Here is a 16,834-nt window from a genome sequence, read left to right as displayed (position 1 = left end):
AACATACTTGACATCCACTCAATATCCGTCAAGCTTCAGATCAAAATATATTTCCAAGAATTCCATACCTGTTTGAAATTTTATACAATATTAATTCAAAATTCGAGTTGGATTTCCTATAATATATGAGTTGTGTGTGTGTATTTTTGAATGCTTAATTGGATACAGCAATCATATGTCCTTATGAAAATGTTTCAATATTTATGTCCACTTCTTACTTCAGTATCATAAGCATCTTCAATTAGAAAGCGGAAACCAACGTTTATTATTCAGAAAAATCTAATATTTCTCAGTATAACAGATTTACATTTTTTTTCTTCCTTATCGGAAGTTTTTTCTCTGTGATAATTCTATCTTGAATAACAAAAAAAAAAAAAAAAAAAAAAAAAAAAACAAAAAACAAAACAAAAACAAAAAAAACAAAAAAAACAAAAAAAAAAAAAAAAAAACAAAAAAAAAAAAAACAAAACAAAACAAAACAAAACGTCAATTTCTTGGTTAATAGAAAACTCTTTTAGCACGTCGTACAACCGTCATGTTTATAACGTTTTATATCTTTGTTTTAATCCCCATGCCCTTTACGTCCAAGACCATAATCATCCCTGTATTCTAATTTTCTCAGGGAATTCATAAATATTCTTATCTCGGTAGAGTATTAGACTATCATTCTGCATGTAAGGGAAAAACATATCATTTGAAGCATTTGCTCAACGGAAGCTTGAAGAAAATTTAACATACCTTAAAGAAGGTAATTCTGTAAAGCAACCTATAAGTAACAGCTTACACATTATTCATGTCCAAACTTCTATAAGCTGCCTTTAAATCATACGTTATCTTCCAGATACTTTTAGGAAAATTGTCTACAGCCCCTTACACATCTTCCAGCCACATTTTGCTACCTTTAGGTCAAGTCAAATTTCAGTTCCGGATTTTCTATCACTGACGGGAAATCAATATTTCATCAAGGTTCTTCATAAGGGATTTTACCATTACGGCCTGCAACAGTTAAATAGTGGCCCGCCATAGTTAAATCTATATGGGACATTGTTCAACGAGCGGCCGCCAAGATTTGTTTTTCTGTTGCATTACATTGTTGACACCAGTAGTTTAATAATTTGAGTAGTTAATTGTGTTAATACAGCGTGGCTGCATCTCCCTCCAAACGGGGAGATGGATACTATGTTGAATAAATACAAGGTTGAAACTATAAATACTAGAAAACATTGATGTAACCATCAATTGTCGCCCGGGAAATAAATAAAGTAAACAATGGAAATGAGTCTTTATCATCAAACCGCTTCGATATGTGTGAAAAAGGCATGCGTCTAAATGATGGAGACGATAGTCGAGAATATTTTGAAAACTTATAGTCGGATGAAAATCGAACAAAAACGATACCCTTTTAAACTTTATCAATTCCTCAAGTAAATGTTGGCTGCATAAAATATAATTTGAAACCAGACACATGCATCACCTATTTTCAAAAATATCTTTCACTTTAAGAATATAAAACACGAACTGTGTAAAGTACATTTTTACGTTTTTATGCGATAAGTAAAATTCGATGTTCTAAAAAAAGGGACCTGTCGTTTTTTCGATAGTAAATGATAAGCAACTTTATATATTAATTATGAAAAACATATATATTTTTACAGATTCACTTTATGGAAGTAAATATATTGTGTATCTCGTAATTTATAAAGGGAAAGAACATTCTGATTAACAATCTTTTTAATGTTTAGAAAACCTTTAATTCTGAATAACTTCTCCCACCTCGATCCCCATATATCAACACTTAAACTTATATGTATAGAGCAGCCCGTTCCTCCGGGCTGCAATGATTTATCTAGGGGCAAATTGTGTTGAGTGAAGCATGAAGAATAATAGGTTAATCAACTAATGCACACGATATCACTCAAAGTTTTTTTTTCCTTTATTTTCCAAGACCTGGTACTGCATTTATTTTGCGTAAATGTATCAAATACTTTACAGAGGATTTACCAAAAAAAATCTTTGACAACGTGGCGCAGTGGAAAGAGCGTTTGGTCTGGAGACGAGGAGTAAGGAGTTGATTTCTACGTCGCGGGTTTGAATCTCCCTGCGTGACAAGGAAACGGTCTTTTGGGTTAGACCGTATAAACCGAGGTCTCGTGTCGATGCAGGTGCTGGCACTAAAAAGATCCCTCGTTGCTCAATGGCCCTGATTGCAGAGTATAGGTCTTGATTTTGTGGCCCTCCGCCGGCAAGTCTTGTCGTCTCAATATGAGTGAAAAATTCTCCCGAAAGGGACATTAAACAAATAAACATACACAAAAAATTAATCCACAATTTCTAGTAATTGACACGCACCCAAGCAAGGCCCAGTCTTCATAAGTCTAAGTTAACATGTTTAAAGCTAGACAAAATTTATCTCATCTCTGCATAGCCCACCAAAAGTGCCCCACCCAAATGTTCTGGGTTTTTTTTTTTTTTTTTTTTTTTTGCTTTCGTTTTTTTTTTATTTGTTTAGTCTGTTTGCTTTTTTTTTTTTGCTACAACATGTGTATATGTACATATCCCATCATCCATGAAAAGCGTACACTTAATCGAAGTTAAAAAAGAATCACGGTGCTATATTTCGCATTTTTTTTTATCAATATCTCTTGGAAAAATAAACATTTACGGAGGAAAAAACTGTGAGAACTGCAAGGTAAAAAGAAATGAAGAAGGTAGAAGAAAGATAGAAAATACTGTTGTGAATATTGTATTTATACAAACATATAATAAATACATTATGACGAAAAAAAAGCTTATGTAATATCGTTCGCCTGTTTGTATGTAAACAATTTTTCCTCCTACGGTTTTCAATAAAGTATTATATGTATGCAGACCTCATATCTCAGTAGACCTCATAATTCTGTTTTTTTTTTATTTTTAGGTGTTGCATTGGTTATATTATTAGAAAAAAATATGTGAAATATTTCAACAACGATAATTTTCTTATATTATTTGTTAAAATTCAGTTGAATTTGGTTTAAATGAATACGAAATTATGTATTTTTTTTCCCGAAAATAGTTGGCATGTAGACACTTCTGTAAATTAAGCATCTGATGAAGTGAAACCTGGAGGTTTGAACACGCATTTGCACTTTCAAATTTCCTAGGCCTCCTCTATGGTTAAATGTTGAGATATGGAGAAACTCTGTTTTCTAAATGTTATCAATTTTATTTTCATTTACAGAGCCCCTTTCTGAAGTTTACCTGTAATGAACCCTTAACTTAGAAATTGATTGTATTGGTCAGTAATTGACTCTCGTGTTGTATTTAAATATTTGCAATGCTGACCAACCAGCGAGGTCTGCGTTCTCATGTTTTACTTCACATACCTTGTGTATTCTGTTTTTTAAAGGTAACAATCCCCCCCCCCCTCCAAAAACAAAATAAGTGGTTCCCTTATGTGTTTTGTTCTAGGGAACAACTAGACCAAATACCCACCTAGAGACCTTTTACAAAAATCTGTTTTGAAACATGTGGGTCTTCATATTACCACACGCTTTCTACACCGTGAGTAATTGATTGATGGATTATGTGTATGTTGTTTAACGTACCAGTCGAGAACGTTTCACTCATATAGAGATGTCACCACATATCGGCTTAGGATCTGAAATTTAAACTTCAGTTGGCACTCAGGGCAATTCTTTATCGCACCTTCCGCCTATTGTGATATGGGTCCTCGTTTTTTTTTTTTTTAGGTTTTATCCCAAGACCCACAAACCTTGATCACAAAGCGGGCGCTCTACCGACCATCCACCATGACCCATATAGGGACATTGTAAGTTATACTTATTTTAAATATTTCGTTTGAATATGTTGTGACATTCTTTAAATTTATATAACTATGCATAAAAATTGTAAAAAAAATCTTTTGTCTGAATGAACAGAACATAGATCTGTCTTGAGAATGACACATTTTAACCATCTTAAGAGGAACGATCGTTTCAGTGAACACTGCCTTCCGCAGTTGAAGTTATTGCTTAACACCTGAAGCTTCATGATACATCCGTCTTATTGAAACAGTTCTCGCATAATTGTCACATATTATGTTATTGCTAATGTAACATTATGTTGTCCGGGCCATGTATCAATATTTATCTTCCCTTCGATAGTTCATTGCCATCTTGATCTTCTTAGAATGATGTTTTTCGGATATCAATTTTTCTGAAAACTCGTTAAAGAGAGCGAAAATAGTTTTCATAATTTCAATAAATACTCATTCTCCCTTTTCTGCAAATTAAAACAACTATGATTTGAAGACTTTTAATTCCTTCAATTTTAAGCTTACACATATGAGTAATTTTTATTTAAAATGATTAAAAATTGTACTCTTATATTTTTAAAACTTAAAACATTCAAATCAATAGAGGAAATTTTACGATAAAAATGAGAAACAATTTTTTTTAACAATTTATTTTCAGAATATCGCCTCGCCTTTATGCAGAATAGAAAAAAAGAGATATATATATATATATATATATATATATATATATATATATATATATATATATATATATATATATATATATATATATATATATACATATATATATATATATATATATATATATATATATATATATTGGCAGTAAAGATTTTATTTAACTTGGACTGTAGCATTCTGTTTTCTTTATTTAAGTATTTTTACTGTACCAAGAATTTAACTTATCAACGTATATATATATATATATATATATATATATATATATATATATATATATATATATATATATATATATATATATATATATATATATACATGTATATATATATATATATATATATATATATATATATATATATATATATATATATATATATATATACGAGGGCTGTTCGGAAATTATTGAGACATTGTGTATATTCTTCTTTCTAATGAACGTTTTTCGGTGAAAATTTGCATATACGTTTGACAAACACTAAGAATTAATAAAAGCTAGAAATATTTTAAAAATATTTTATTTCTTCTTTTCAATGGTATATAAATGTGTCAATGGTAGGGGTACCCAGCGCAGTCACGAAATCAGATATTAAAAAATTTGTGACACCAACGTTAAACCTCCCAGTGGATCCATAGTGAGAGCGAAAATAATTCAAATTATGTGTATAATTTTTCGATTTAATTTTGACTTCAATTTGTGCAAGTTTGCTAGAATTTCGATCAGAAAAACGGAGATCATTAAAAATTTAAGCGCGGTATAGCAATCTGATAATGACGACTAAACGACATATGCTTGTTTATAATTTCACCGGAACCTATTCAATTATCCTATAAATTAGAAATTTTGCACAATTGTTTTATTTGTTCTTTATGAAATGTTGACGAACTTTCATGAATTTATCTCTGTCCTTTGTGGAGTAAAAGTAATTGTCTCAATAATTTTCGAACAGCCCTCGAATATATATATATATATATATATATATATATATATATATATATATATATATATATATATATATATACATTTACTGTAGTTGATAAAAAGGAAATAAGTCCAACAACTGCGTAACTTGAATCATTGGTAATCATGCATTCAACAACGACGTTATAAACTTTAACACACCAATGATAGGAACGACGGATTGTGATGTCATTCTTTCAATGTTGAGGGGTATTTAAAAAATGTATTATACCTGTGTGTGTTTGGACAATTATTTTGATAACCATCATGAAAGAGAGATATATGAAGCATAAATGGGTCGTTGCACAGCCTCAAAGGATGCTCATGTGGTTACCAAGCAACAACCACCCATGTGTTGCATGGTCTTTGTTTCTAGACTGAATGATTAGATTTGTGGCTAGACCACGTACTATAATTAAATTCATAATAAATGATTTATTTCAACAATAAAATGCTCTCTTTGCTTGTTATTAAGGGAATTAATGTTGCAGCTGTTGAAGAAAAAATGCATAACCAGCGTAAGCGGGTTATGTATTTTTTTTTCCTGCAATAGCTCCATCGTTAATTCACGAACTAACAAACAAAGAACATTTTATTGTGAATATTTTTATCTGTGCAAATAATCATTTAAAATAAAATTTAGAAGAAATAGTGTATTATTGATATGTACGTCACTGTACGTTTAATTGTTGGAACATCCACTGTTCCAGAAATTTGTAGAAGTGATCTACTTAGTGGTGTTTACTGACTGATAAACGGCAATGACTTTCTTTAGGAGATAATATTCACTGGATGTTAATATTTACATTTATTCCAAATTATGGTTAAGCGGTACAAACTGTTATGAATGGATTTAAATCACTATTTTGCTGTAGATAATGTAGAAAATAATACATTTTGTTTAATTGCGTGTTTTTTTTTTTGTCTGTGTGAGAATGTGTATGCGTGTGATTTCAATATTAATAGGCTTAAAGGAGAAATGTCATTCTTGTTTCGAAACAATGTCTATTGTCGTGTGTTTCGTAGTTTGTGTCCCTTCCGTATATCTTCCAATAATCGATCTATGATACAATTATCCTCCATTGGTTCCTTTTTCGCTGAAGTATCTGAAAAGAAAAAAAATACACCATATATATACTCTTATCTCAATTAAGATCAAACCTTTTCTTAATTATATTGAAGTTTCTAATTTTATAACATACGCTTAGCATGTGTCTTTGTCATTTCCTCTTCTTGCTTTTTCCTACGCTCTGCCATTTTTTCTTGTTGTTTCCTTCGCAAATTTTCCTTTTGAAGAGTTCACAGAAATGCATTTATAAGTTAAAAAAAAAGAATTCTATTTTAATTAAGATCAATAATCTAGGGATCTGTATTTAATTTACCTTTTGACATCGTTTAATATTATCACAGAATGTATTCATGTCGTGTATACACTCATCTATTTTAAAACTTTTCTCTTTTTCACAGAAGTAACAAACAAGTTGCTTTGTCAGTTCACTTATTTTCTCTAAACCATCATCCAATGACGTCATTTCCTTTTCTGCTTCCTGTAATTATCAATATTTATTTGTCCATATGTTTCAAGAACATCAGGCTGACCGTTTAGATTAAAAGAACAATTTATTGTGTTATTTGATTCAAATTATAAAACGGGCTTAATTTGCTTGCCTGTACAAACATATCGAGTTGCTTCTTGACGTCATCGGGACATTTTGTCAGATCTCTTTTCAGGCTGCTAACATTGCCCTTTGCCTCCTTTACTTCCGTTGTCAGTGAGTCCACTGTCAAACTTTAAAATTCGTAAAGGTTTGTAAAAGGATTTTATTTTGATGTTCAAAGATTATTGCTTATTATCACCATAAAAGGGTTTGCTTTTTTATGTTAATAACTATGATATAATACATGTTATTATTATACCATTAAGTGTATTTTTCTTTCATTTCTCCCTATAATTTATTTCTTATTATCAATGAAGCGATTTTAAATGATTTTTAGACTTAGGTAAAAAATTGATTATGAATGCCGAGTTTGAAAATTTGACATACTTTGAGGCTATGGTCAGATGTTCAGACATCTCCTCAACAAATGATAAAGCGTCTTTGTTTTCTTTTTCAGCCTCCTCAACAAGATAATGTAAAAGAGTTACCCTTGGTTTGTTGGCTCTTGTGTCCATCAATTTATTTAAGGAGTTTATCCGGAAACCCATTGCGTTGCCTGCATACCCACCCTAGTGATTAATGGATGAATTGTAGTTTTTACATGTGTTTTTTCAATGATTTACTATTAAGAAGTATTAATATTTAAAACGTAAATTTTAAAATTCTTTTTACTAGATACAGTTGGTACAAGTACAAAACGCTTGAATTCTATAAACAAACGATTTAAATGATTCTTCTTTTTTCCTGATTAACTGTTTTATTTCTATAATTTTCTGGAAAAAAATTGCAGCCAAGAAAATACATTACCGCATTCATAAAATTTCCAGTATGTAAAACATATCGTAAGAAAACTTTGAGAGACTCATTTTCGAGGAGACATTGGCATGTTTTAACCACAGAATTAATATTTGGCAGAAGATTGTCCATTGTGACATGAAACTCGTCCTTGAGAACAAGACCGTCTATACGGATTCTGTAGGCGGGTAACTCGATCAGTTTTAAGTAAAATTTCTCTGCATTCCCAAGTTTCTCCTTATCTCCTTCAAATTCTTCAAGCATGTTAACCTTATAGAAAAAAAGATGGTATTTAAAAAAAATGATTGCTTTCTATAGGTAGACTTACACATTAGTCACAATAAATTCAAAAAAAAAAAAAAAATGTGTGTTCTTTTCAAGAAATGAGAGTAACTCTGTTTACAAATCATATTCCAACCAGAATTCAATGCATGGATACCGTGTGAAAAACAACAGATGTGACAAACATTTTCCACATCTGTATAGTAAAAAACAAGTCTAGATGACTATGGGCCACACCTCTCACCTGAATCACTTTGGCCCTGCTGTTTTACATCAGCTTGGATGAATTCCTAAGTAATTCCCATCGCCTTTTGTATCCCAATCCTATATACAGGGACCAAGATTTGAACAAAAATGAATCTACACTACAAACGGATGGTTCCACATCAATACAATAAATCAAGGCTTCCCTGTTCTTGAGAAGAGGAGTTTTAAAGATTTTTTCCCTATATAATCCCTACTGTGACCCCACTCTATCCCTTGGGAGCATGCTCTGAACAAATTACAATCTAAAATACCCCAGAAAGCGTTTACTTAAGTTTCATCTTTTCTGGTCCAGAGGTTCTTGAGAAGATTTATAAGGTTTTTCCCATATATATTAATGAAAAAAAAATGATTCTCTATTATCGCCCCACTCAACCCCCGGGGACCATGATCTGAACAAAATATAATATACACAAACTCAGGAGCTTTCACATAACTTTCATCTTCTCTAGTCCTGTGGTCCTTGAGAAGAAGAATTTTCCTAAACATTTCAAGGTAAAACTTTGATCCCCTATTGTTGACCACCCTACCCCCACATGATTTGAACAATTAACAATCTAAACTTTCTCAGGTAGCTTCACATTGATTCAGCTTTTCTAGATCTAATCCGTGTCCTTGAGAAGATTTTCAAAGATTTTTCCTTTCTATTTCTATGTAAAACTTTGGTTTCCTTTTCTGGTCCTATCCTTGCTTTGTAACAACTATTGATAAGAAACTGGCCCAAAGGTTCCTCAGAACAAATTAAAAATGTGAAAAGTTTACAGACGAAAGGACGGACAGAGAGAGAGAGAGAGAGAGAGAGAGAGAGAGAGAGAGAGACAGACAGACAGACTCCGGACAACAGGTGATCAGAAAAACTCACTTGAGCTTTCAGCTCTGGTGAGCTAAAAAAGCAAATATGAAAAAAAAATGATTTTAAGGGTCGAAGATGTAATAGATGATTTGCGGACTTGCCTTACAAACAACCGTTTAGTGATGCTAAAACATTAAAGAGGTTCTTTCCTGAGCTTTTGAGCATTTTTTTTTTGGTCTTGATTTCTGTTTTAAAAAAATCTGCATAATGTTTTAGTTCTTTCATTTAATTTGGATTCTACAATGCTAATTAAACTATATTCCATTAAAACCCATGATGAAATTCCATACAAAAAGCATAAAGTGAGGAACTATATTTTGCAGCGGAAGGCTTTTTAGATGGAAATGATCAATTTTTCTCTTTTGAAGTATTCCAGTATTGTTAAGTTTGGATTCCTATTTTTACATGCAGTCTGCACAGAGAGTTGTTTTGTGCAGTAAAATGTATTATACTGTTCCTAAATTATATATTAAAATAACTGTCATGAATTCTATCATCATATTTGGAAAAATATCACAAATATATTGTGAAAGCCCTGGAAAGAAGTAGCCCAATTTAAGTATAAAATTTACACTATCTTGGAAATAGCTAAAAATTAACATCACAGACCCCCCACTTTTAATGTTCTTTTCTAAATTTATCAGGTAATTTTAACAATTTTGCTTAAATTCAGAAAAGTGTCATTACTTTCAAATGATTTTATTGTTAAATTTTTAATGCCAGGAAAATGACCTTGTTGGTGCAGAAAGGTCAAATAATTGACTATGAGAAGTATTTTGAAACTTGTCTTGATGTCATAAATTTAGATGTGACTATTCAAGATAAAAAAAAGATGTATTAATTTATTTGGATAAAAAACAGAGGAAAAAGTTTGAAAAAAAATTGATTAACGTGTTATACGTAATTACAGTGCAAAAAGGTAATATTAAAAGCTCCGCAGCGCCAAAAGAAGCGCATTGACCCCCATTCCTTGTTTTGATTTTTAATTAACCTATGCGTGTAGATTCTAAAAATATACTTGATAAAAAATTCTCAATTCTTTTGATAATACTTTTGATCTAACCTCCTTGAGAACTGATTATATTATAGAGAAAGTAGACTCTTAGAAGTTTAAAGAGAAATAGAAAACACTTCAAAGTAGAAAATTAAGGCAATTACTTTTCACTTTTTTTACATAAATAAACTTATTCTATATTTCTCTTCCTGAAAAGAGCTTGAGTCATAGTGAAATAATTTTTCTGAGTTCAACTTGGGGGTATTTTCCACTTCCCCCGTGTTTAATATTAAAGCAAAGTAATTACTCATTTTCCCAAGCAAGATTAGGTTGAAGAACAGATTCCTCTCAACTTCTTAACTTATCCTTATTATCACTTGTGCTAGTCGCTTTTATACACATACGGTAACTTCTATTTCTAACCAATGGCATGAAAGAAAAAAAAATTTCAAAGTATATTTTTGTTTCGTATTTAGTAGACTAAATTATCAATGGTAATGAAACTTAGTACAGTTTATTATATTCAATAACACAGCCGCACCATCAAGCTTTAAACTACAGTTAAGACACAGAAACTTTCATTACATTTAACATTTTACATGAAGTTTAAAATGCAGAGTAAAATTCTCCCCCCAGTAACAGTATAAGCTCATTATTGCTTTTATATTACATAATGACATCATATCTTAGTAGTTCAAGAAAGTGACTGCCAGGGTGCAATGATAATTAGGGTAAGCCTTAATCAACCTGTGTGCTTTCTGGGACAGTACAGGATATACTTTGCATCTGATAGAATTGTCCCCTTGTGGTCCCAGACACAAGTTCCAGAAAATGTTCTTGGACTGTTTTACGTAAATTTGTGGTCGCCCGCGTGGCGCAGTGGTTAGAGCGTCTGCTCTAGAGTCGCGAAGTAAGGAGTTGATCCTTACGTCGCGGGTTCGAATCCCACTGTTGGACGTGGAGACCGGTCCTTCGGATGAGACTGTATAAACCGAGGTCCCGTGTCGCAGTAGGTGCTGGCACAAAAAAGATCCCTCACTGCTCAATGGCCGTAAGTGCCGAGTATAGGACAAAATTTGCAGCTCTCCACCGGCAAGTGGTGGCATCTCCATATGAGAAAAAAATTCTCGAGAGGGACGTTAAACTACATACAAACAAACAAACAAACGTAAATTTGTGAAAGGCTGCACTGTAACTCATGTATTTCATTCAATCGATCGTTTTCTAAAAACGTATATATGCTAAATTTACAATACCTCTTCTTCCTTTGGAAGTATTTTCTGTAACCCCAGTAGACGCTCCCTGCCGATGTCTGGTACATCACCCCTCTCTATCATAGATACGATTTCCCTATGACTGCACTTAAATTGTTTCAGAAAGATGTTTACGTTCATACTTCGTTTTACATCAAGAAGTAGTATCTGTAAGAAAGTTTTTTTCTTATCAATTACGTTAATTACGTAATTAATTACGTGAAAATGTTTTCCGCTAATTACTTACGTTGTCTCTCGTTCATCGCAAAAGAAAAAAAAAACATAAATGGAAGGAGATATTTAAAGAAATAAGAACAGAGCGAGGTCATGTAAAACAAATACGTAGAAGTAAATTGATTTTCATTGCTACTGATTATTTATATATATCTTTCATCTTGACATGATATTTAGATTTAATTTAAAAAAAAAATGATTGGTGATGTTGCATATTTATGTTTGTATTTGTTTCCCAATCTTGAATCTTACCTCTGTAGGAAGTTTAATTTTCTTTTCTTTCTTTTTCTGGAATTGCTTCCGGCAGAATTCCTGTTCTAAGGTCTCATGCTTCACAGGCACCTTATCTTTCATAATGATAACTTCCTTCCAGACATTTCCTCTGCCTGAGGGTATAAAGGTTATTACAGATTCGCTGCTTTTTTTAAGCAGAATCTTATATCTATTGGTTCAAATAATCTATGTTGCAAAGATATTCTTAATTAACCAGATCTTATTTTAAATAAAATAAATTTCCACATAAACAATGTATTCAATTTCTGAGTGAAATAATATAGTGAATTTATGTATCCATCTTCACACTTACATGAAATACTACGAGGAGGTATCTTGGTCCAGTTAATTGTTTTCAATTTGCGTTTGGGAGTGTGAGTACACACATTACAGGACCCCTGAGAGTTTGTTGCTGAAGACGAAGGGATGACCGCTATACCTGGAGGAGGAGGTGGTGGTGGAGGGGGTGGGGATAATCCTAGCAGTGGTGGGGGTGGAGGAGGGGGAGGCACTGTACATTGTGGAGGAGGAGGTGGTGGTGCTGGAGGTGGTGGCGATAATCCTAGCGGTGGTGGAGGTGGAGGAGGGGGAGGCACTGTACATTGTGGAGGTGGAGGTGGTGGTGGTGGAGGAGGAAGAGTTGGAGGCACCACACTCCCTGGTAGTGATGCGTCTTTTCCACATAAAAGACATCTGTTGACACGAGTTAAGTCCATCAGAAATGCTTTCTTAACTGACTTTTCAATTAGTTTCCAACAATCGTCACTGAAAAGAAGTAGATTTAATGTTATTGAGAGCCAAAGCGTGTCAAAATTAATCAACTCACAGATTAATTAAAGAAAAAAAGTCCTTTTTGTCCTAGCATAATGAACTATATGTAATCGCTACGTCCTCTTTTCATAATAAAAACTAGTAGACGGAATAGATGCGATGCTTTTATGAATGTAAACAAAATATTAAAAAAATCTTACCTACTTGGGTTTTCTGGCTCTGTTTGTAGGAGTGTTTGTAATATATTCAGAAGCATTTCAGCCAATGGTGTATTGTAAACCTAAATTTAAGGCAATAATATTTACTCAAAATTTTCACCAGTCATTGGATTTAAAAATATTCATGAGTCATGATACGAGTTTTCTTTCGAATCTCACACATATACATATGCAATTTCACTTAGTTTTCCCTAGAAGAGAAATTTATCGTTTATAAAATTTGATATCAATCTTGTTTTAAACCGTTCACGGTAGATCAGTCGGTAGAGCGCTCGCTCCCTGTTCGGGAGGTCGTGAGTTCGAATCTCGGCCGCAACTGACCTAAGTCGATAAAAATGGTAAGCAACTGTTCCTTCGCTCGGCACTTTGAAGTGAAAGTTGCGGGTCCTTCGGATGAGACCTTAAAAACCGAGGCCCCGCGCGTCACGGCAGGTGTTGGCACGATAAAGATCCCTCACTGCTCAGTGGCCCTGAGTGCCGAGTAAAAGGTCAAAATTTGAAGCCCCTCACCGGTATATGGTAACGTCTCTATACGAGTGAAAAATGCTCGAATGGGAACAACTTACAATCAATCAATCTTGCTTTGAGGGAAAAAGTCTAATAATCTTCCTGTACATTTAAATCCTTGTATGTCGTATAGGTTAAAATTTTGATCTGGGAAATGGAACTGTTCTAACAAACAGTTTGCTGTAAAACTTTACGTGCTACATCTTGACTGTGAAATATGTCTTATAAAAAAATATGAAAGTTGATTTCTCTGATAATTTGATAAATCACAAAAAATCATCGTTAAATTATATCTTACCATCAGTGTTGCGTCGATGTCCTTGTAAAGATATAAACTATTCCTAGTATAGAATTATTTCTCTATAAAATCCACAATACAAAAGAGAATAGAAACTAACCTTGTGATAGAGAGCATTGAACACCTCCCTGATATTGTTTATGTCAATCACGGCTGGATTCAAGGTCGCCATTGCCTCGTCATCTGAGGCTTTCTCGTCGTCAAAAACATCGCACTGGATGATCGTTTTCTCGTCGTCCTCGTTTCGCATATCATTGACCACATCCAGAAGGTTTAAGCCTAAAAATTATAACAGACAACATTTTTTGCTTAACAGCTATGTACCACAGGCCCGGAGCAACGTTTTCAAAAGTTTGTGTGCGGGGGGGGGATCCCCCAAAATCTGACAAGCAAGATAAAAAACCTAAACTGTGGGTGGGGGTTGAACCAGCATCTAAAGGAAAATCTACTATAGCAAAATACTGTATTCAGAAAAAGCCCCCCCCCCCCCCCGCCTTCTACGGGCCTATATATATTAGCTATAAATATAGTTCATATGTGGAAGAAAATTAATCCTCTAAAATTTATCAGTGATCGCAAAGAAGCACTTTAATTTAATTCACGGTATAAGGCTGCGTCATTCAGTCAAATAAATGGACAATGAAAGTATTAAAAAGGTGTCTGAATGGAAGAGTTCCGCCATTCAGTGACCATCAGGTCCACCTTTCATCTAACTGAATGACATAGTTTCATGCAGTTTTACATCATACAGATTAATGACAAATGTACATCTTACCAATAAATTCATTGCGGATTCTTACTCTCTCCTCCAATTCTTCATTAGCCGCAATGACACAATTAACAAAAGCCATCAATGTGGTTTTGTAGGGAACCAAGTCCGCCGTTTTCAATTCATTTACGATCACACTAAATCGATACCTTTGTTTCTTCATCATCTTGAAAACAAATGTAAGATGATAGCCATTGGGACCTCCTGACATGCATTTTTAATAAAAATGATATTATGGTAATTGACAAAACAATTTAATACAAAGTTCATGATTTCAAATATTCTTCATGTTTTTCATTGAAGTTAAAGAATGTTTCAATAAAATTTAAAATGAAATCGGATACTTTTTTTTAATAAATATTGTTTCTTTACTCAATGCTGTTCACTTACCTGCATTGATTTCAATTTTCCATTGACATTGACATTATTTTCATTCTAAAATAAGATATTTAGAAATCTAAAATAGATGGAAAATGGCCTAGCTGTTGATATACCTTATAGCTGTCCAGAGCACTCATTGCTACACTGTATCCTTCACTGGAATATATACACAATGCTGATAGTAGTTCAAATACTTGCTTTTTCACCATTGCATGACTTGTGTCCAATGCTTGAAAATAATAAATAAAATATTTAAAAAAAAAAAGACAAATGTAACATCATCAACATTCTGCGTTAAACATACATAAGGAACTCTGTTTAAATCCATTCATAGTCGAAAGCAATCGTGAAAAAGATAAATAAGTAAAAAAATAAATAAATAAAAATTAATAACAATCTGCATAAAAGATACAGGAATATCAATGAATGATATGATCTTAAATGTATATTTACTAATCGTTATTATTTTCATAATTGATCAGCACATGTATTTTGACTCGTGCTAAATAATGAGCAAAAGTTCAGAATTGACAAGAAAACACTATCAGTGAAAAAATATTTGTTTTTAGAACCCAGTCGATTGATATTATAAAATACTTTCCAAAGTAACATAAAAATGTATTCCGAAACTAATTGAAAAATTATTAAATGTTTAGACACAAGACTTGATTTTCAGGAAATTCAATAAAAATGTAGGGTACATAGTTTGAAACAGATTTGTATTAGCGGGAAATCTCACCGCATTCGATTTATCTGATTATCTGATTTGTTGGACATGTAATTCACAATTAAGTGACATCCTCCATGTCTTATTAGGAAAACTGAGGGGGGGGGGGGGGAGAAAAAAAAAAAGAAAAAAAAAATATACCTTTGACAAGTTTCTTCGTGTAGCTTCCATTCTGAACAAAGAAAGATAACCCCTCCTTAGAATTTACCAATTTAGTAACACAAACAACACATTCCAAAAGCTTTACGGCTTCGGAAAATTTTGTAACTCTCCGGTTTCCGATTACGTCGACGACATCTAACAAGGCATCAAGTCCGCCTGAATTCAGAAACTCTAGCGTCCAATTTTTATCCAGTTTCTTTATTTTCTTTTTGAGAGCGGACAAAACATTAAGGGAAGGGTCCTGCAGCAATTTAACACAAATCTCTGGGTCAAGTTTACGTATCTGACGAATAACCTCTTTCACCACTTTTCGAAATTTCTCTTTTCGGGATATTTCTTGTATATTTTCCTCGTCTGACGACGACGACGATGAAGACGACGTATTCACAGACGATGTTTCCTGTGATGAGCTCCTCCGATCATCCATTTTATTTTTATTTACATTGTCTGTTACGCTAGAGTGGAACTGGTTTCGCTTTTGTCGACTCAAGTATGTTGTGTTTACTCGTACATGTACTTACCTCAACGAAGAAAATAACCTTCAAATGTTTCACTAATGATGTTTTTGTGCAGTCCAAGCAGTGTCGTTCAATTCACTTTACAACATACTTGAAATCTGTTAAGTTCGCCGAGTAACGATATATGATAGTCATTGAATTTGTTTTATACCTAACAGAAAAAAAAAAAATCTGTGCTTTAAACGCCGACCTTCACCTGCTGATATATTTACGCCTGGGGTTCAATGTAAACAACTCAGTAACTTCTTAAAGATGTCGAAAGGTTGACTACTTAATTAAGTTGACAGATTTATTTTGTAGGAATTTAAACCTTTTAGGAATGTTTTTTAATATTAATTTTATTAATTTTAGTGGAAATAATTTTTTTCTAAATCAGTGAATATTTCAGTTTTTAATCAATAGAAAGAGAAAAAAGAAACGACTATTTTCTGTATGTTTGAAA

General features: G+C 32.8%; 1 protein-coding gene across 1 annotated transcript; it reads right to left on the bottom strand.

Moving 5' to 3' along the window:
• Window positions 1-6,166: 6,166 nt before the first annotated feature.
• On the bottom strand, window positions 6,167-16,301 carry LOC133198118 (inverted formin-2-like). Its single transcript, XM_061334263.1, has 14 exons — window positions 15,854-16,301; window positions 15,099-15,214; window positions 14,611-14,770; window positions 13,936-14,114; window positions 13,013-13,092; window positions 12,355-12,806; window positions 12,021-12,154; window positions 11,538-11,702; window positions 7,901-8,158; window positions 7,481-7,662; window positions 7,104-7,224; window positions 6,818-6,982; window positions 6,638-6,722; window positions 6,167-6,541 (listed from the first exon to the last, which is right to left on the bottom strand). The coding sequence occupies exons 1-14, from the start codon at window positions 16,299-16,301 to the stop codon at window positions 6,441-6,443; spliced, it is 2,646 nt and encodes an 881-aa protein (XP_061190247.1). The 3' UTR covers window positions 6,167-6,440.
• Between the last annotated feature and the right edge of the window lie 533 nt (window positions 16,302-16,834).

This window comes from Saccostrea echinata, unplaced genomic scaffold, assembly GCF_033153115.1.
Source record: "Saccostrea echinata isolate AGI-Se365-2 ecotype Australia unplaced genomic scaffold, CSIRO_AGI_Sech_v1 ptg000033l, whole genome shotgun sequence".
Classification (NCBI taxonomy): Eukaryota; Metazoa; Mollusca; class Bivalvia; order Ostreida; family Ostreidae; genus Saccostrea; species Saccostrea echinata.
The sequence above is the reverse complement of the archived record's forward strand: the minus strand, read 5'-3'. Positions and strand labels throughout refer to the sequence as shown.